Consider the following 22,267-nt stretch of genomic DNA (forward strand, 5'->3'; position numbering starts at 1 on the left):
TTACATGGCAGCCAAGTCTATGGACTTTAAATGTTTGTTCAGGGCAGTTATGACACCATACTTCATGTGGCCGATATAAATACAGCCTGTAACTCATTTTGTTTCATACGTGAAACGAGGCAAGAAACGATACGACTGTAAACCAATGTGGAAAAAAGCTTCACAAGATTGAATTCATAGATGAACGGAAAGATCCATATTCTTGACTTGATGTCGTCATGTAGCAGCCAAGTCTATTGACCACCCCCCTATACAGAGTTATGGGTCCATTTGGTTTCATGTGAGTTACAGACCTGTTAATCAGACCAGTGTGTGTCCACAGTGGAAACCTCACATGAATCTGATCTCAGGTCAGAATGGGTTAGGGGTCAATGTGGACCACCTTCAAGAAACCCCGGAGGTCCCTCAACACGCGTTGAGGACCACAGCGCTAGCAGTATACGTTTAGCGCTATAGGTAATATTTGTTATGTCCATGAGAAAAATATAATTCATGTTGACAAAAACTTCTACCACAAGTTGGCATGGCAATGGACCCTGCTGCGTGTTAGAGAACCCTGTTGCGTGTTAGAGAACCCTGCTGCGTGTTAGAGAACCCTGTTGCGTGTTAGAGAACCCTGCTGCGTGTTACTCGTCATAAAGAGGTCGACTGCTTTTATTCGCCGTGAAAAATCACCCTTGTTTCGGAAAAGAAATAATTGTTAAAAAAAAATAACTTCCTGCATGGATGTGCTCGTCATAACAATGAATCCTTAGTTTTCATTACATTTCTTGCACGCTAATAAAACACCTAATGTCGTGTCACACTCAAAATGTTGATATTTTAGTATGCTATGAGTTTGAGTGATATTGTACAATTATAAGTGTCCACAACCAATTCTCATTTGAAAGTCCTGTGTATGGATATACTACTAAATGAAGCTGAGTAATAATTCTTAACTGTAAGTGACTTTGTAGCTAGCCAACGGGGGGCCACTAGGGGCCACCACTATACCTGCATGTAACTGCAACACATACAGTTCTGCTCGGTAACTGAGTGGTTCAGCCTGTCTGGGGATCCAGAGGTCCATGTGATTATAGGATGGGTAAATGACATCACTGCTCCATGGGACTATGGGATGGGTAAATGACATCACTGCTCCATGGGACTATAGGATGGGTAAATGACATCACTGCTCCATGGGACTATAGGATGGGTAAATGACATCACTGCTCCATGTGACTATGGGATGGGTAAATGACATCACTGCTCCATGTGACTATGGGATGGGTAAATTACATCACTGCTCCCCATGTGACTTTAGGAAGGGAAAATGCAGAGGACAACATTGCATGTGCATTACAGTGACAAAAAACACCCCGACGAGTGGGGGACCAATATTATTATTATTATTATGATATTAATTGATTATTTATTATACAATCTGATATGAATTTTACCTTTTAAGAGTGCCTTGTTCTAATCACGGAGCATCGTTGCATGTTCAGGTTGCTGTAGGTTTTTGGTCATGGTGGTTCCATCCATCCATCTTCAACCGCTTATCCGTAGTCGGGTCGCCGGGGAAACGGCTCCACCAGAGAGCTCCAGACTTCCCTCTCCAGAGCAACCTTAGTAACTTCCTCCTGGGGGATCCTGAGGCGTTCCAAGGCCAGTGAGTCCATGCGTTTCCTCCAGCTCGTCCTTGGGGCTCCATTTCCGTCACCCTTATCCCTAAACGTCTTTGACTTTCAGGGAGACGCCCGAGAGGCATCCTAACCAGATGCTTCGAGGACCTCCCTAGGGAGACGGCCGAGATGTTCTTCATGTTCAGGTATCTGGTGATGGTCCTCACGCTGTCCTCCCGGCATCGTGGTCTTCTCCTGGTCTCCTGGGGGAAGGTCCTCCTGCTGCTGTCCTCTCTTCAGGATCTGGTTGTGCGTGTCCAGCCTCTGCTTCAGCTCCTCCGAGCACACGTCCTCCTCGTCGAGGAAACGCGAGACCTCGCTGGCGGGCAGCGAGGCGGGCGGAGGCCCCTCGCCGCGCCGCTCCTCTCTGACCGGGGGCGGGTACGAGTCCTCGGACCCGAAGGGGCCCTCCTCCTCGCCCTCGCGTAGCAGGTCGGCGGGCAGAGTGGCGTCAGAAGGCATCTCTACGGCCCGCGCCAGGATGGCGTTGGAGGAGCGTGGCCCACCGCGGGGGGGAGAGTCGTCCTGCATCTCCCCCTCCCCCTCCTCCTCCTCGTAGCGAGCCGTGTTCGTCGCCGTCTCCTGCGCGTCCTGCTGGCGGCGGCTGAAGGACGGCGGCCGGCGGCCGGCCCCCGCGGCGGCGGCCCGGGCCGCCTGGCCCAGCAGCGCGCTGTCGTAGTTGTCCCGGCAGATCTCCAGCAGCGCCTGGACCTCGGTGAGGTCGCGGCGCAGGTGCGCGTTCTCGTGCTCCAGAACGCTGCTCTGCTGGTTCAGCTGCTGGTTCTCCAGCCGGAGGAGGCGGACGTCGTCCTCGTCCCCGTGGAGTGGTCGACTCGTCCCGCCGGCGCCGCCTCTCTTGGACCTCAGCGCGGCGATGGTGCGGTCGCGCTGCTGCAGCTCTCCGAGCAGCTTCCTGCGGGTCTCCTCGGCCTCGCGGCCGCCCATCTCCTTGGTCCACACCAGCTCCTCCACCAGCTTGTTGACGTCGGCCTGCAGCCTCTTCAGCTCCGTGTCCTTGCGCCGGCCGTCCTCCCGGAGGCCGTGCAGCGTGCCCAGCGTCTTCTCCAGCTCCGCCTTCAGGCTGCCCACGCCCACGTCCTGCCACTCCAGCGCCTGGAAGGCCTTCTCCTTGGCCTGCAGCAGCTCGTTGAGGCGGGCGATCTCGCCGTGCAGCTTCTGGTTCTGGCTCCGGGCGCCCGCCGCGCCCGCCGCGCCCGCTCCCTCCTGGGGTTCCCCTCCTCCCTTCCCCTCCACCAGCAGACGCAGCGGCCGCAGCTGGTCGAGCTCGGCCTCCTGGGAGCGCAGCTGCGCCTGCGCGTGCTGCAGCTGCGCCTTGGCCTTGGACAGCTGCTCGGCCACGCTCTTCCTCTGGCTCCTCTCGGACGCCAGCTGCTTGAGGCTCTGGCCTCTCTCCTGCTCCGAGCGCCTCTGGAGCTCCTTGACCATGTCCGTCAGCCGGCCCACCTCCACGTCCATGTCCCTGTGGTGGCCCTTCGTCGTCGACGACGACGCCGCCGCGCCGGCTTTGCTCGCCGCCCTCATCATCTTCTTGTAGTGGCGGCACTGCAGCCTCTCATTGGTCAGCTCGTCCGCCGTGTGGCGGCACTGCAGCCTCTCGCTGGTCAGCTCGTCGGCGGCCGTGCGCCGCGCGGCCTCCACGTCCGTCAGCTGCGCGCGCAGCGCCGTCAGCTGCTTGTGCAGCGCGGCCGTCTCGTGGTTCCGCTCGTCGATCCTCTCGCGGAGCTCCGCCTCCCACTCGTTCTGCTTGTTGTTGAACATGATGTCGAACTTGCGCACCACGTCCTGCAGCTCCGGGAGGGAGCCCGACGGGAGCAGAGAGCTCAGCTCGTGGCTCTGCAGGAAGCCCAGTGAAGCCTCCATCTATCTCTCTTCTTCTCCGGTGGGAAGGTCGCTCTCATCGTCCGCTGCTGCTCCCGCCATGACACATTCTGCTCTGTCTCTTTTTAGACCTGTACGGTGAACCGGTTCCGTCTCTCTGTGGACGTCTGTCTGTCTGTCCGTCTGTCTGTCTGTTGTCTTCTCTGTGACTGTCGTTGTCGTCTTAATGTCGTGGACACCCGCGACGCCTTATATAGAGGCCGCGTCGACACAGACGCAAAACGACCGCGCCTATATGCCAGGGTTTAAAAATCGTGCGATGACTCTCTATTCTCCTCTTCCGATTGGCCAGCGATTCGGAAACTCTTCCCAAGGCATGTTATATAGCGAGCTTTGCCCTCGTCTGATTGGACAGTATTCGGTGACATCATAGTACCCAACACAACTTCTTCTAAATTGAACTAGCGGTATATTTCTACCTACCCTCTCCCCATCTGATCGGTCTAATCGGTCCAAAACACGCCTATTCTCTTTGGCTTTTAATGGCACTTGATTGTTTCACGTGTGTTTTTTAATGATGTGTTTATTTGTCTGGCGTGGCCCAGTGGAATATACGGTAGTCACAACGTAATCTGTGATGGACAGTCTGATTGATTGATTGAAATATGTATTAACAGTTTGTAGAATTACAGTACATTTCAAGCACAAACTCAATACAGAGACTGTTAACTGTGAGTGGACGACCCAATTAAGCATTACACATGTCTACAACAGGGCCCGCATTGTTCAATTCATCAAAACATTTAGAGACATACAAATAGACACTTCTATGTAGTCAAAGAACAGAACAGGAATTCATCATATAGGAAGCAAAAAGGGAAAAGATACATATACAGTGAGGGGAAAAGGGGGAAATGTAAGTCTTATGGACAGCCATAAGCCCCCGCCATGTGAGTGGGGAACGCATGCGGCCCAGCAGGTTATTTATGCAACTCCTGTTGTCCAAGAACTCATAGTCTTTGTCAGAGTTACAGACTTAGAGGCTAGTCTGTGATGCCAGTTCTAGCCTGGCGTCATGTCTCTCTCTCTCTCTCTCTCTCTCTCTCTCTCTCTCTCTCTCTCTCTCTCTGTCTCTCTCTCTCTCTGTCATCCTCTCTCTCTCTCTCTCTCTCTCTCTCTCTCTGTAATCCTCTCTCTCTCTGTCATCCTCTCTCTATCTCTCTCTCTCTCTCCGCTGTGCTAGCTGTGCCACAGACGTTGACCTTTCGACCTTTCCACTGGGTGTCTTCACTCGCTGACACGTTTGGAAGACCTCTGGTGGAGGCAGTGGTAGAAAGTAACTAAAAGTACTTAAAGTACATGTTTAGTTATGTATCAGTACTTTTACTTCTACTCCACTAAAAGTACAACATATTGTACTTTTTGTCTCCACTACAATTGTGACATTAGTTACTAGTTCCTTTGTAGATTTTTAATTATCACAGAACATACGTTAATCGGCCATTTGAAAATAGCCAATCTACAAGCTCACTTGTTGATCTGCTATTTTCTTAATATTTCAATACAAATATGCATTTGAAAACATGAGAATGAAAGCTCGGTCCGTCGCTCGGCGAAACCAACCCAACGCCCGTCGCGGAGGGGTCGAGAGGTCACTGATTTGCATCGATTCTTCTCGCCCGTCAAGTCAAGCCAAGCCAAGCCAGAGATGAATGTCTGTCTCGTATACCGCCGTGATGATCGATGCGTTGTGCTTCTCTGAGTGAAAGCGGGAGCGCTTTGCAATCCTCACAGTTTGTGCTCACACTCGAGTTCACAGCCGCCGTCGCCTCCTCGACCAATCAGCAGCTCCCATATCGATCCATCATCGTGTGCACTCGGCGGTATAATGGAGCCGCGGCGACCTTGGACAGGCTTTTATTGCTAAAGGTTAACCCATTCTGGGCAGGAACGCCTTTTTGGTGTTATAGCATTATGCTATGCTTTTAAGCTATTGAAAAATAGCAGATCTACAAGCTCGTAGCGCGCCACTCGGTGGCGCGCTACGAGCTTGTAGATCTGCTATTTTTTTGGAAGAAATCGTTAAAATGTGCCTCAAATTTGGATATATATTTTTTTTTCAGAACAAACGTTTTTTAACTCAAATCTTTGCTTCTTGGGGAGGTCCCTGGAACAACATATTTTCAGATGGGGGTCTCGGAGGCCGATAACAGATCATTTTTGGGGTCCTTGACATGAAATATTGAGTGATATAGGGCCTAGAAACATATAGTATTTCAGAAAACTGTCAGGATTTAGAAGACATTTTTTTCCAGGCCTAAATGGGTTAAATGTAATTTAGAGACGGCACGCTGCGCTTCATGGGTTGAAAAGAAGACACAATCTGCTCTAAAAAAAAAGCTCCCCTTAAGTTTTATTCCTCTTCAACTTTTCGTCATATCGAACTCATCCCGTCTTCATCAGGACATTATAATATATATACGTGTATGAAGATGGATGAGATTGAAATGTTTACAAGCAAATACGTCTTCAGAGGAGCTTTTTTTACAGAGTCCGGGTTAGCTCAGTGGGTAGAGAGCACTTTGCCTTTCGACCACATGGTCATGGGTTCGAGCACCGCCAACTCAGTGACTGATAAGCACGGAAGTATGTACTGCATCCCATCTCCCAGAGGTCTGACTCTGATGGAGCTGATGGTAGGTGTGCTGTGCTCCTTCCACCTCAGCATCCCATCCCCCAGAGGTCTGACTCTGATGGAGCTGATGGTAGGTGTGCTGCGCTCCTTCCACCTCAGCATCCCATCTCCCAGAAGTCTAGCCGTTAGCACATTGAGACGGGGATAGACTCCCATCTTCCAGAGGTTGTTTTTTTATTTTTTTCATTTTGATTTAGTTTTCGCCAGTGGAAAAGAAAATGTAATTGTTTTAGTCTATGGGATTAACACTGTGTGTGTGTGTGTGTGTGTGTGTGCAGCCACGCGGCCCCCTGGTGGCTGCCACACAGATGAGTTCCAGTGCCGTATGGACGGGCTGTGCATCCCGCTGCGCTGGCGCTGTGACGGAGACACCGACTGCATGGACCTCAGCGACGAGAAGAACTGCGAGGGCGTCACGCACATGTGTGACCCCGCCGTCAAGTTCGGCTGCCGCGACTCCGGTGAGGAGACGGGAGGACACTCACACATACACACACACACACACACACTCACACACAAACTCACTCACACTCACACACACACACACACACGCACACACACGCACACACACTCTCACACACACATACACACACACACGGTGCCCACCGTCAGGACACACACACACACACACACACACACACACACACACACGCACACACACTCTCACACACACATACACACACACACGGTGCCCACCGTCAGGACACACAGACACACACACTCACACACACACACACACACGCACACACACGCACACACACTCTCACACACACATACACACACACACGGTGCCCACCGTCAGGACACACACTCACACACAGACACACACACACACACACACACACACACACACACACACACACACACACACACACACACACACACACACACACTCACACACACACACACACACACACACACACACGCACACACACACGCACACACACTCTCACACACACATACACACACACACGGTGCCCACCGTCAGGACACACACACACACACACACACACACACACACACGGTGCCCACCGTCAGGACACGCACTCACACACACACTCACTCACTCACTCTCTCACACACACACTCACACAGGGTGCCCACCGTCAGGACATTCCTGGAAAGGTTTTGAAGTTAACCCATTTTGACCTGAGATCAGATTATATAAACGTCTTCTACATCCTGGCAGTTTTCTGAAAAAGCTATGTTTCTATGTCAGTCGATCTTTTCAAAAACATAGCAGACCTACAAGCTCGTAGCGCGCCACTCGGTGGCGCGCTATGAGCTTGTAGATCTGCTATTTTTCAATAGCTAAAGCATAACATGATGCTAACACCAAGTTAAAAAAGGACAGGACACTCACACACACACAGGGTGCCCACCGTCATGACATTCCTGGAAAGGTTCTGAAAAAAAAAATATATATAAATAACTTTTTTCCTGGAAAAGTTTTGAAATGGATCAACGGTCCTGGAATTGTATCATGGGTCCTGGAAGAAATATTTGACTTTGTATTTTTTTTGGTAAATATACAGTAACAAAAGTAGTTTTTGCTCTAAACAGGCTGCATGATTGCAGCATAATGTGTACAGGGTGTGACAAAAATGACTGATCTACAAGCTCACAGCTGGCTTCAGCGTGACGCATAGTTAGCTTGTCTGTTCCTTTGTCACGTGACACTAACCGCAGTGCATGAGAGGAACGGTGAGAGCAACACAGGAGGAAGAGACTGTCATAGTCCTGGAAAATGGGTTAAATGTCCTGGAAAACGTTTGGAAAGGTTTTGAAATGTCTTTGGAAAAAGATGTGCGAGTGTTAACCCATTTTGGGACGGTCTTTTGGTGTTAGCATTATGCTATGCTTTAGCTATTGAAAAGTAGCAGATCTACAAGCTCATAGCGCGCCACCGAGTGGCGCGCTACGAGCTTGTAGGTCTGCTATTTTTTGAAAATTCGAAGAACGACTGACATAGAAACATAGCTTTTTTTCAGAAAACTGTCAGGATGTAGAAGAACATTTATAGAATCTGATCTCAGGTCAGAATGGGTTAATCAGACCAGTGTGTGTCCACAGTGGAAACCTGGTATGAATCTGATCTCAGGTCAGAATGGGTTAATCAGACCAGTGTGTGTCCACAGTGGAAACCTGGTCTGAATCTGATCTCAGGTCAGAATGGGTTAAGGGACTGTGTTGTTCTCTCCTCTGCAGCACGCTGCATCAGCAAGGCGTGGGTGTGCGACGGCGACAGCGACTGCGAGGACAACTCTGACGAGGACAACTGCGAGGCGTTGGTGTGCAAGCTGTCGCACCACGTCTGCGCCAACGACTCCACCGTCTGCCTGCCCGCCGAGAAGCTCTGCGACGGCACCAACGACTGCGCAGACGGCTCCGACGAGAAGCTCTGTGGTAAGACTACGTTACCCACAATCCCCTTTAGGCTCCCCTCCTCCTCCTCTCAGACCTGTGTTCCTAACTAAACCCTCCTCCTCCTCCTTCTCAGATCTGTGTTCCTAACTAAACCCTCCCCTCCTCCTCCTCCTCCTCAGACCTGTGTTCCTAACTAAACCCTCCCCTCCTCCTCCTCCTCAGACCTGTGTTCCTAACTAAACCCTCCCCCTCCTCCTCCTCAGACCTGTGTTCCTAACTAAACCCTCCTCCTCCTCCTCAGACCTGTGTTCCTAACTAAACCCTCCCCTCCTCCTCCTCAGACCTGTGTTCCTAACTAAACCCTCCCCTCCTCCTCCTCAGACCTGTGTTCCTAACTAAACCCTCCCCTCCTCCTCAGACCTGTGTTCCTAACTAAACCCTCCCCTCCTCCTCAGACCTGTGTTCCTAACTAAACCCTCCTCCTCCTCAGACCTGTGTTCCTAACTAAACCCTCCCCCTCCTCCTCCTCAGACCTGTGTTCCTAACTAAACCCTCCCCCTCCTCCTCCTCAGACCTGTGTTCCTAACTAAACCCTCCCCCTCCTCCTCCTCAGACCTGTGTTCCTAACTAAACCCTCCCCTCCTCCTCCTCAGACCTGTGTTCCTAGCTAAACCCTCCCCTCCTCCTCAGACCTGTGTTCCTAACTAAACCCTCCCCTCATCCTCCTCAGACCTGTGTTCCTAACTAAACCCTCCCCTCCTCCTCCTCAGACCTGTGTTCCTAACTAAACCCTCCCCTCCTCCTCCTCAGACCTGTGTTCCTAACTAAACCCTCCCCTCATCCTCCTCAGACCTGTGTTCCTAACTAAACCCTCCTCCTCCTCAGACCTGTGTTCCTAACTAAACCCTCCCCTCCTCCTCAGACCTGTGTTCCTAACTAAACCCTCCCCTCCTCCTCCTCAGACCTGTGTTCCTAACTAAACCCTCCCCTCCTCCTCCTCAGACCTGTGTTCCTAACTAAACCCTCCCCTCATCCTCCTCAGACCTGTGTTCCTAACTAAACCCTCCTCCTCCTCCTCCTCAGACCTGTGTTCCTAACTAAACCCTCCCCTCCTCCTCCTCCTCAGACCTGTGTTCCTAACTAAACCCTCCTCCTCCTCCTCCTCAGACCTGTGTTCCTAACTAAACCCTCCCCTCCTCCTCAGACCTGTGTTCCTAACTAAACCCTCCCCTCCTCCTCCTCAGACCTGTGTTCCTAACTAAACCCTCCCCTCCTCCTCCTCAGACCTGTGTTCCTAACTAAACCCTCCCCTCATCCTCCTCAGACCTGTGTTCCTAACTAAACCCTCCTCCTCCTCCTCCTCAGACCTGTGTTCCTAACTAAACCCTCCCCTCCTCCTCCTCCTCAGACCTGTGTTCCTAACTAAACCCTCCTCCTCCTCCTCCTCAGACCTGTGTTCCTAACTAAACCCTCCCCTCCTCCTCAGACCTGTGTTCCTAACTAAACCCTCCCCTCCTCCTCCTCCTCAGACCTGTGTTCCTAACTAAACCCTCCTCCTCCTCCTCCTCAGACCTGTGTTCCTAACTAAACCCTCCCCTCCTCCTCAGACCTGTGTTCCTAACTAAACCTTCCCCTCCTCGTCCTCAGACCTGTGTTCCTAACTAAACCCTCCCCTCCTCCTCAGACCTGTGTTCCTAACTAAACCCTCCTCCTCAGACCTGTGTTCCTAACTAAACCTTCCCCTCCTCCTCCTCCTCCTCAGACCTGTGTTCCTAACTAAACCCTCCCCTCATCCTCCTCAGACCTGTGTTCCTAACTAAACCCTCCCCTCCTCCTCAGACCTGTGTTCCTAACTAAACCCTCCTCCTCAGACCTGTGTTCCTAACTAAACCTTCCCCTCCTCCTCCTCCTCCTCAGACCTGTGTTCCTAACTAAACCCTCCTCCTCCTCCTCAGACCTGTGTTCCTAACTAAACCCTCCCCTCCTCCTCCTCAGACCTGTGTTCCTAACTAAACCTTCCCCTCCTGTTCCTCAGACCTGTGTTCCTAACTAAACCCTCCCCTCCTCCTCAGACCTGTGTTCCTAACTAAACCCTCCTCCTCAGACCTGTGTTCCTAACTAAACCTTCCCCTCCTCCTCAGACCTGTGTTCCTAACTAAACCCTCCCCTCCTCCTCCTCCTCAGACCTGTGTTCCTAACTAAACCCTCCTCCTCAGACCTGTGCTCGCTGGACAACGGCGACTGCAGTCACAACTGCACGGTGGCGCCGGGCGAGGGCGTGGTGTGCTCGTGCCCGCTGGGCATGGAGCTGGGCAGCGACAACAAGACCTGCCAGATCCAGAGCTTCTGCGCCAAACACCTGAAGTGCAGCCAGCGCTGCGAGCAGGACAAGTTCAGCGTCAAGTGCTCCTGCTACGAGGGCTGGGAGCTGGAGCCGGACATGGAGAACTGCAGGAGCACAGGTAGGAAAACATGGAGAACTGTAGGAGCACAGGTAGGAAACCATGGAGAGGAGGTGGAGCCGGACATGGAGAACTGCAGGAGCACAGGTACAGATCACTGACCATGGAGATGGAGACGGACATGGAGAACTGCAGGAGCACAGGTACAGGTCACTGACCATGGAGATGAGGTGGAGATGGAGGTGGAGGTGGAGATATGGTAGAGATGAGTAGGGCTGAGAGATGGAGCCAGACATGCAGAACTGCAGGAGCACAGGTAGGTCACTGACCGTCGAGAGGAGATGGAGGTGATGCGTTGATGATTCAAGTTTCTTTATTAGCACAATATTTACCATACCATCTTTATTTCTATAGCACATTTAAATAACAAGTTGTACCAAAGTGCTTTACAATAAAATAATAAAAATCACAACTTAATTTAAAAACAAACAACATACAGTACACAGTGTCACTTTCAACATCAAAAGCTCATACTATGCTTGGAAAAGCCAAAGAATAAAAATATGTCTTGAGGCGTGATTTAAACACCTGAAGAGTGGGGGGCTTGTCTTATGTGCAGAGGCAGCTCATTCCAGAGCTTGGGAGCTGCCACTGCAAAAGCCCGGTTCCCTCTGAGCTTCAGCCTTGATTTAGGCACCACCAGGCCAGACAGACCCGCAATTTCTCAAGATTCGTGCTTTACAACCTCATGTTTGGTGTGATAAGTTATATCACCTCAAACTGTTGTATGAATGCAGCTCTGAGTCCAGGAGGTGCCTCTGGATATTTTGATAATATTTGGAATTCATAGAAACTCTATACTTAAAAAAAATAGCAGATCTACAAGTTCCGTGTTAGTGTAGCTCGGCAATTTTCTGGTGAGAACCAGTGCTATGATGAAGTAAAGTATTGCAGGTGTTTGAAAGATATATTTATTTACAGGGTTTGACAGAATCCTTTGAGCTCCTCATGGGCTTATTGGGTTTATGGGTTTATGACTTTCAAAGGGATCAGAACTATTTGTTTGCGCTGCTCGGCTCCCCCGCGTGCCGCGGTCGGATACCTTTGGGTTTATGCGTTCTGACACTCCAGCGAGCAGCGGGCGAGGAGGAGGAGGAGGAGGAGGAGGAGGAGGAGGAGGAGGAGGAGGAGGAGGGGGAGGGGGAGGAGGAGGAGGAGGAGGAGGAGGGGGAGGGGGAGGAGGGGGAGGGGGAGGAGGAGGAGGAGGAGGTGGAGGTGGAGGGGGAGGGGGAGGGGAGGAGGAGGAGGAGGAGGAGGAGGAGGAGGAGGAGGAGGAGGAGGAGGAGGAGGAGGAGGAGGAGGAGGTGGAGGGGAGGGGAGGGGGAGGGGGAGGGGGAGGGGGAGGGGGAGGAGGGGGAGGGGGAGGGGGAGGGGGAGGGGGAGGAGGGGGAGGGGGAGGGGGAGGGGGAGGAGGGGGAGGGGGAGGGGGGGGGGGGGGGGAGGGGGAGGGGGAGGGGGAGGGGGGGGAGGTGGAGGGGGAGGGGGAGGGGGAGGGGGAGGAGGAGGAGGAGGGGGAGGGGGAGGGGGAGGAGGAGGAGGGGGAGGGGGAGGGGGAGGAGGAGGGGGAGGGGGAGGAGGAGGAGGAGGGGGAGGAGGGGGAGGGGGAGGGGAAAAAACAGCATCTGAAGCAGATAAATATGCGTCCCCCGAGACGGATTTAACTCTTCTGGGGTTCTGCTGTTAGGAAGATTACTGAGACAACACTGCAATTAGAGAGAGAGAGAGAGAGAGAGAGATACAGAGAGACATAGAGACAGAGAGAGAGACAGAGAGAGAGAGAGAGAGAGACATAGAGAGAGAGAGAGAGAGAGAGAGAGAGAGAGAGAGAGAGAGAGAGAGAGAGAGAGACAGACACAGACAGACGTGCCATTCCTGAAGTTTGTCTTAAACTGCATGCTTTTATTCACCGATAATAATAATGCTAATTCTACCAGTTTTGCTTTTGAGAAAGAAGAAAGTGTCACTCCTCGATCCTCACTTCACCCAGCAGAGGACGGGAGATAAATCTGAATAGAATTAACATAAATTAATATAATACCATGGAAATAAATCCCACTTTCTCACTGACTGATCCACTGGAGAACTTCCAAACTGTAGGCAGAGAGGAGGAAGAGGGAGGGAGAGACAGACAGACAGACAGAACAGAACAGAACAGAACAGACAGACAGACAGACAGACAGACAGACAGACAGACGGGTATAACATGTTGTGGTCGTGGTGGTTTTGGGAGTGGAGACAGAGGAAGGCCCGGCCCAGGCAGGAAGCTCTGTGGTCAGACCACCACCACCCCTCCTCCATCCAGACTATGGAGGAATGGATGACATGGTGAACTGTCACAGAGCATGAGAGGAACAGAGAGAGGTTCAAAACGCTGGCTGGAATTCATATTTTACAGAGAGAGATATGAATATTAATCCATTTTGGAGCGGTAACCCCTTTTGGTGTTAGCATTATTGCTATGCTTTATAGCTATTGAAAAATAGCAGATCTACAAGCTCATAGCGAATGAACACACCATGTACTTGTAGGTCTGCTTTTTTTGAAAAATCGAAGAACGACTGACATAGAAACATAGCTTTTTCAGAAAACTGTCAGGATGTAGAAGACGTTTGTATAATCTGATCTCGGGTCAGAATGGTAAACTGTCAGGATGTAGAAGAACATTTGTATAATCTGATCTCAGGTCAGAATGGTAAACTGTCAGGATGTAGAAGAACATTTGTATAATCTGATCTCAGGTCAGAATGGGTTAAAGTGTTGAGATGGGGAGGTGTCATTGACAATGACAATGAGGAACAGAGAGGCTTATGGGTAGTCGTGTAATAATGTGCACAGATAAATAACTTTTGAGTTCAGAGACTCAGAGCAGGTTCTTGTTTCTCGATCTTGGTTCTTGATCACGTGTCTTTGCTTTCCGATCCGGTTTCCGATCATTTGTGACTAAATTTGACTGAGGGATTACTTTATTTCTTTTGTTGTTTGTACGTCATGTGAAAGCAGGGAATCATAGCTTCAAATTGACATATTGGTTGTTCAGTTTGACCCACCAGTTTTAGAGATATGTCACATTTGATTTTGAATATCTGCTGATACCGATTTTTTCCCAATCCGATATTTATATTTTTATAGAACACTTATGCCATATCACGAGTAAGACGCGCAAACGCGGGAAGCGAACGCAGCTCGTACATATTTGGGTTTTGGACGTATAGCTGCTTTGGGGACTCCTTATATGGTTATGGCTGAGTCATGGTGACGTAACAGCGGGACAGACACTTGCATCAATCACAAACAAATCACTCAGCTCCATATATGGGCACAAAAGCGGGACAGACACACACACACAGACACACAGACAGACAGACATGATCTGCTAGGTCTCATAGTAAGTGCTCACTGAGTTCGCAATCACAATTTTATGATGTCCAAAAATCACAGACAATATCCAGTCTAATTGTTCTATTTTAAAATACCCAGTGTAATATGATATGGATGTCATTTAACTATAGGGGATGTCCTGATCACGGTTTATTTATTTTGGTCCCGATCTGTTTCCGATCATTTGAAAAAAGGACACGATCGATTTATGACCATGTGATCTCGGAAATCACAGACAGTGGTACGATTTGACAACGGATGATTCAGCTATGTGTGTCCCTGGCTGTGTCTCCGAGCACGAAAATAGCAGTGTCACTGTTGCACAGCCTAACACACACACGCACACATTTACTGTATATATGATGATTTCGGGTGTGACTGTACAGTGACAGTACAGTACAGTAGAGGGACCCCCACACGGTAACTCTGTCCGGCACCCTGTCAACAGCAACAGGTCGCGATGTTATATTTATTAATCACTTGTTTTATATTTAGTTGTATTTAAAAAAAAATGAACTGTTTTTCTTAGTCTTGTAAAATGTATTTAATATGATGTAATTGTAATGTATTTTATGTGTGGACCCCCAGGAAGAGTAGCTGCTACTAAAGGTAGTAGCTAATTAACCTCGCCTCACCAGGCTTTCCACCGCCTCGGAGGAAAGCCTGGTCTCTGTTTCAAAAGTCTGTGTGATCCGGGCTGGGGCCGGATGATGTGGTTACGTCATGTTGTAGTCATTGTTTTGTAGTCATCAGGATGATATCGTTACGTCATGTTGTAGTCATTGTTTTGTAGTCATCAGGATGATGTGGTTACGTCATGTTGTAGTATTGTTTTGTAGTCATCAGGATGATGTGGTTACGTCATGTTGTAGTATTGTTTTGTAGTCATCAGGATGATGTGGTTACGTCATGTTGTAGTGTTGTTTTGTAGTCATCAGGATGATATGGTTACGTCATGTTGTAGTATTGTTTTGTAGTCATCAGGATGATGTGGTTACGTCATGTTGTAGTATTGTTTTGTAGTCATCAGGATGATATCGTTACGTCATGTTGTAGTATTGTTTTGTAGTCATCAGGATGATATCGTTACGTCATGTTGTAGTATTGTTTTGTAGTCATCAGGATGATATGGTTACGTCATGTTGTAGTATTGTTTTGTAGTCATCAGGATGATATGGTTACGTCATGTTGTAGTATTGTTTTGTAGTCATCAGGATGATGTGGTTACGTCATGTTGTAGTATTGTTTTGTAGTCATCAGGATGATGTGGTTACGTCATGTTGTAGTCATTGTTTTGTAGTCATCAGGATGATGTGGTTACGTCATGTTGTAGTATTGTTTTGTAGTCATCAGGATGATGTGGTTACGTCATGTTGTAGTCATTGTTTTGTAGTCATCAGGATGATGTGGTTACGTCATGTTGTTTTGTAGTCGCCAGACAGGATGAACAGGCGGCGACAACTTCCTTTTCCCTCTCAATAAAAGCTATTTTATTGCTTTTATTCAAACAGGAAGCAACAAACAGCTTCCTGTTTGTTGTAGGCAAGCCATTGCCTACAACATGACGTAAGCGTATCATCCGGCTCCAGCCCCGGATCATGTACCGAAAGGAAATGGTGCCCAGGCTAGTAGCTAATGGGGATCCAAATAAACAAATAAACAGTGGTGTAATGGTGATTATGTTTTGGGTCATTCTGCCCCCTCCAGACGAGTTCAAGCCGTTCATCATCTTCTCCAACCGCCACGAGATCCGCCGCATCGACCTGAACAAGGGCGACTACAGCGTCCTAGTGCCCGGCCTGCGCAACACCATCGCCCTGGACTTCCACCTGGCGCAGAACGCCCTCTACTGGACGGACGTGGTGGAGGACAAGATCTACCGCGGCAAGCTGTCGGAGAACGGAGGTGAGACTCCCCCCCCCCCCCCCCCACTACCCACAACCCCCTAGTTTAGTCGACTGTATATCGTAACCAGCTCAGTGGCCTTGTGGTTAGTGGTTAGAGTGTCCGCCATGAGACTGGGAGGTCGGGGTTCGATCCCCGGCCGGGTCATACCAAAGACCCAGTGCCTCCCTGCTTGACACTCAGCATCAAGGGTTGGATTGGGGGTATAAGTCCCTGCGACATAATAGCGTCATGTCTATGACCCATATATATATATCTATAGTCCCCATAGGCTATGGGGGTGTTGTGCTAATTCGCTTATTTCCATCGAAATTAGTAGTAAAGTGTGCCGCTTGGGTTATTATTTACATTATGAAGAGACGATATATACAAAAAATATATAATTTTGAGCGATGGAAATTAGCACAACACCCCATACATCCCATTCAATTCAATGCAATTCATTTAGGGCTTATGGTAGGGGAAACAGCCAATAAAGAGCTTTTGCACAAAATAACACCTGGACCTCTTTGGTGGGGACGTAACGACTACAAAGAAAGGTAAGAAAGCCTTTTAGTATGGAATTCTCCTTTAAGATATTTCAATGTAGGGTTATAACTGGATGTCTTGGCGCATGAAGTAACAAGTCTATGGAATCTACTAGAAGGATGTTCAGGACAAACATAAAGGTTTTTCTGTTTGTTTGAGACCATGAACTCTGTCGCAGCGGTCTGACCTCCTGCCTCTCTGTTCTGTCCCTGAACGGTCTCAGTGTGAATACCAAACCAGCTGACGCTACTGTAGCTGATTCCAGGCAAAATAAATAAAATATGAAAGTATGAAAGCACACAAACACACGAGGCTAACAGTAACAGCACGGCAGATATGAGGCAGTCTGGCTCTGCTGACAGAGAGAGAGAGAGAGAGAGAGAGAGAGAGAGAGGATGACAGAGAGACATAAACAAACGGCAGATACAGTAGTACAGTCTGCCTCCTGCCAACAAGCAGCGCTAATCAATCAAAGAGCCAACAGCTGCCGTCAGACGAGAGGCTATACAGCGATCAATCAATCAGACGAGACTCGATCCCTCGTTTGTTCAGCAATGCTAACGAGCTCGTGCCGCGCTACGAGCTCGTAGGTCTGCTGTTTTCTTTTTTTAAACCTTGAAAATGTGGTGCGAATCTTTGAATATAATATTCTTTCAGAGCGAACGTTTTTTATTTGTTGTATAGAATCGTCTTCAGGTCTAAATGTATTAACCCTTTCTGGGCAGGAACGCCTCTTGGTGTTTATAGCATTATGTCATACTTTAGCTATTGAAAAAATAGCAGATCTGCTATTTTTGAAAAATCGACTGTAACGACTGACATAGAGAAACATGTCTTTTTCAGAACACTGTCAGGATGTAGAAGAACATTTTATAGAATCTGATCTCAGGATCTGATCTCGGGAACCGCTACGAGCTTGTAGGTCGGCTATTTATTTTTTAAATCGAAGAACGACTGACATTTTTAGAATCTGATCTCAGAGGAAAGGAACTGGTCGGAATAACGTATCCCTTCCACGCGCTACGTCCGGCCGGGGAAATTCCCCTCTGTCAGGTGAAAAGAAGCAGCTTGGACTCCTCATGCATAGAAGGAGGCATGAGGTCAGTCCGCTGCCCCCCCAGGTTGGCAGAGGAAGTGTAGCGCCCAGGATTACTTAGATAATTGGCACTGGGTGAAAAGAAAAACTGGGTTACAAAATCGTGGGATAAAAATGAAAAAAATTAAGAATCTGAACTCAGGTCAGAATGTGTTAAGACAGCGTGTGTTCCCTGACCCCTGACCCCCTGCAGCTCTGTCCAGCTTCGACGTGGTGATCCAGTATGGCCTGGCCACGCCCGAGGGTCTGGCCGTGGACTGGATCGCCGGGAACATCTACTGGGTGGAGAGCAACCTGGACCAGATCGAGGTGGCCAAGCTGGACGGCACCATGAGGACCACGCTGCTGGCCGGGGAGGTGGAGCACCCCCGGGCCATCGCTCTGGACCCCCGGGACGGGTCAGTACTCTGTTTTTATATGGACCTGTTGTGTCCTCATCCAATGCCACAGCGCCATCTAGGTGGAGCGTTCTCGTTTTTTCCCTGCATTCATTGTGAACGAGCGATACTCTTAACTTTAAAAAGCTGTGTTGGTCGGAAACCGCTGAGTAAAAGGCAGTAAAATCCGCTATTTAACATGTTCCCCGTGATTGTCATTTAATAATGCACCCAAGACATTCTTTGGATCGGCAAAATTATATAGCGTTTGGAAGCTGTTGTATAACAACCATAATGTCAAATGATGTTTTAGGAGCTGTTTTTCAACAGCCAAAAGTGTCAAATAATGTTTTAGGAGCTGTTTTTCAACAACCAAAAGTGTCAAATAATGGTTAGAAGCTGTTTTTCAACAACCAAAAGTCTCAAATAATGGTTAGAAGCTGTTTTTCAACAACCAAAAGTCTCAAATAATGGTTAGAAGCTGTTTTTCAACAACCAAAAGTCTCAAATAATGGTTAGAAGCTGTTTTTCAACAACCAAAAGTCTCAAATAATGGTTAGAAGCTGTTTTTCAACAACCAAAAGTCTCAAATAATGGTTAGAAGCTGTTTTTCAACAACCAAAAGTCTCAAATAATGGTTAGAAGCTGTTTTTCAACAACCAAAAGTCTCAAATAATGGTTAGAAGCTGTTTTTCAACAACCAAAAGTCTCAAATAATGGTTAGAAGCTGTTTTTCAACAACCAAAAGTCTCAAATAATGGTTAGAAGCTGTTTTTCAACAACCAAAAGTCTCAAATAATGGTTAGAAGCTGTTTTTCAACAACCAAAAGTCTCAAATAATGGTTAGAAGCTGTTTTTCAACAACCAAAAGTCTCAAATAATGGTTAGAAGCTGTTTTTCAACAACCAAAAGTCTCAAATAATGGTTAGAAGCTGTTTTTCAACAACCAAAAGTCTCAAATAATGGTTAGAAGCTGTTTTTCAACAACCAAAAGTCTCAAATAATGGTTAGAAGCTGTTTTTCAACAACCAAAAGTCTCAAATAATGGTTAGAAGCTGTTTTTCAACAACCAAAAGTCTCAAATAATGGTTAGAAGCTGTTTTTCAACAACCAAAAGTCTCAAATAATGGTTAGAAGCTGTTTTTCAACAACCAAAAGTCTCAAATAATGGTTAGAAGCTGTTTTTCAACAACCAAAAGTCTCAAATAATGGTTAGAAGCTGTTTTTCAACAACCAAAAGTGTCAAATAATGGTTAGAAGCTGTTTTTCAACAACCAAAAGTGTCAAATAATGGTTAGAAGCTGTTTTTCAACAACCAAAAGTGTCTTAGGAGCTGTTTCTCAACAACCAAAAGTCTCAAATAATGTTTTAGGAGCTGTTTTTCAACAACCAAAAGTCTCAAATAATGGTTAGAAGCTGTTTTTCAACAACCAAAAGTCTCAAATAATGGTTAGAAGCTGTTTTTCAACAACCAAAAGTCTCAAATAATGGTTAGAAGCTGTTTTTCAACAACCAAAAGTCTCAAATAATGGTTAGAAGCTGTTTTTCAACAACCAAAAGTCTCAAATAATGGTTAGAAGCTGTTTTTCAACAACCAAAAGTCTCAAATAATGGTTAGAAGCTGTTTCTCAACAACCAAAAGTCTCAAATAATGGTTAGAAGCTGTTTCTCAACAACCAAAAGTCTCAAATAATGGTTAGAAGCTGTTTTTCAACAACCAAAAGTCTCAAATAATGGTTAGAAGCTGTTTTTCAACAACCAAAAGTGTCAAATAATGGTTAGAAGCTGTTTTTCAACAACCAAAAGTCTCAAATAATGGTTAGAAGCTGTTTCTCAACAACCAAAAGTCTCAAATAATGGTTAGAAGCTGTTTTTCAACAACCAAAAGTCTCAAATAATGGTTAGAAGCTGTTTTTCAACAACCAAAAGTGTCAAATAATGGTTAGAAGCTGTTTTTCAACAACCAAAAGTGTCTTAGGAGCTGTTTCTCAACAACCAAAAGTCTCAAATAATGTTTTAGGAGCTGTTTTTCAACAACCAAAAGTCTCAAATAATGGTTAGAAGCTGTTTTTCAACAACCAAAAGTCTCAAATAATGGTTAGAAGCTGTTTTTCAACAACCAAAAGTCTCAAATAATGGTTAGAAGCTGTTTTTCAACAACCAAAAGTCTCAAATAATGGTTAGAAGCTGTTTTTCAACAACCAAAAGTCTCAAATAATGGTTAGAAGCTGTTTTTCAACAACCAAAAGTCTCAAATAATGGTTAGAAGCTGTTTTTCAACAACCAAAAGTCTCAAATAATGGTTAGAAGCTGTTTTTCAACAACCAAAAGTCTCAAATAATGGTTAGAAGCTGTTTTTCAACAACCAAAAGTCTCAAATAATGGTTAGAAGCTGTTTTTCAACAACCAAAAGTCTCAAATAATGGTTAGAAGCTGTTTTTCAACAACCAAAAGTCTCAAATAATGGTTAGAAGCTGTTTTTCAACAACCAAAAGTCTCAAATAATGGTTAGAAGCTGTTTTTCAACAACCAAAAGTCTCAAATAATGGTTAGAAGCTGTTTTTCAACAACCAAAAGTGTCTTAGGAGCTGTTTCTCAACAACCAAAAGTCTCAAATAATGTTTTAGGAGCTGTTTTTCAACAACCAAAAGTCTCAAATAATGGTTAGAAGCTGTTTTTCAACAACCAAAAGTCTCAAATAATGGTTAGAAGCTGTTTTTCAACAACCAAAAGTCTCAAATAATGGTTAGAAGCTGTTTTTCAACAACCAAAAGTCTCAAATAATGGTTAGAAGCTGTTTTTCAACAACCAAAAGTCTCAAATAATGGTTAGAAGCTGTTTTTCAACAACCAAAAGTCTCAAATAATGGTTAGAAGCTGTTTTTCAACAACCAAAAGTCTCAAATAATGGTTAGAAGCTGTTTCTCAACAACCAAAAGTCTCAAATAATGGTTAGAAGCTGTTTCTCAACAACCAAAAGTCTCAAATAATGGTTAGAAGCTGTTTCTCAACAACCAAAAGTCTCAAATAATGGTTAGAAGCTGTTTTTCAACAACCAAAAGTCTCAAATAATGGTTAGAAGCTGTTTTTCAACAACCAAAAGTCTCAAATAATGGTTAGAAGCTGTTTTTCAACAACCAAAAGTCTCAAATAATGGTTAGAAGCTGTTTTTCAACAACCAAAAGTCTCAAATAATGGTTAGAAGCTGTTTTTCAACAACCAAAAGTCTCAAATAATGGTTAGAAGCTGTTTTTCAACAACCAAAAGTCTCAAATAATGGTTAGAAGCTGTTTTTCAACAACCAAAAGTCTCAAATAATGGTTAGAAGCTGTTTTTCAACAACCAAAAGTCTCAAATAATGGTTAGAAGCTGTTTTTCAACAACCAAAAGTCTCAAATAATGGTTAGAAGCTGTTTTTCAACAACCAAAAGTCTCAAATAATGGTTAGAAGCTGTTTTTCAACAACCAAAAGTCTCAAATAATGGTTAGAAGCTGTTTTTCAACAACCAAAAGTCTCAAATAATGGTTAGAAGCTGTTTTTCAACAACCAAAAGTCTCAAATAATGGTTAGAAGCTGTTTTTCAACAACCAAAAGTCTCAAATAATGGTTAGAAGCTGTTTTTCAACAACCAAAAGTCTCAAATAATGGTTAGAAGCTGTTTTTCAACAACCAAAAGCCTCAAATAATGGTTAGAAGCTGTTTTTCAACAACCAAAAGTCTCAAATAATGGTTAGAAGCTGTTTTTCAACAACCAAAAGCCTCAAATAATGGTTAGAAGCTGTTTTTCAACAACCAAAAGTCTCAAATAATGGTTAGAAGCTGTTTTTCAACAACCAAAAGTCTCAAATAATGGTTAGAAGCTGTTTTTCAACAACCAAAAGTCTCAAATAATGGTTAGAAGCTGTTTTTCAACAACCAAAAGTCTCAAATAATGGTTAGAAGCTGTTTTTCAACAA

General features: G+C 46.7%; 1 protein-coding gene across 6 annotated transcripts in view; it reads left to right on the forward strand.

The window, feature by feature from the left end:
- Positions 1-22,267, forward strand: part of LOC308335516 (low-density lipoprotein receptor-related protein 1-like) — a 209,572-nt gene that overhangs the window by 51,812 nt on the left and 135,493 nt on the right. For all 6 annotated transcript variants that reach the window (XR_013966027.1, XM_080792562.1, XM_080792563.1 and 3 more), the window contains 5 exons: positions 6,477-6,659; positions 8,407-8,604; positions 10,782-11,027; positions 16,113-16,310; positions 18,128-18,332. Coding sequence is in view for 5 of the 6 variants with exons in the window: in XM_080792562.1 (XP_080648688.1) it covers positions 6,477-6,659; positions 8,407-8,604; positions 10,782-11,027; positions 16,113-16,310; positions 18,128-18,332 (1,030 nt within the window). In the remaining variant the exon portion in view is untranslated. The remainder of the gene's footprint in view (positions 1-6,476; positions 6,660-8,406; positions 8,605-10,781; positions 11,028-16,112; positions 16,311-18,127; positions 18,333-22,267) is intronic.

This window comes from Protomyctophum bolini, assembly GCF_963924005.1.
Source record: "Protomyctophum bolini genome assembly, chromosome: 20".
Lineage (NCBI taxonomy): Eukaryota > Metazoa > Chordata > Actinopteri > Myctophiformes > Myctophidae > Protomyctophum > Protomyctophum bolini.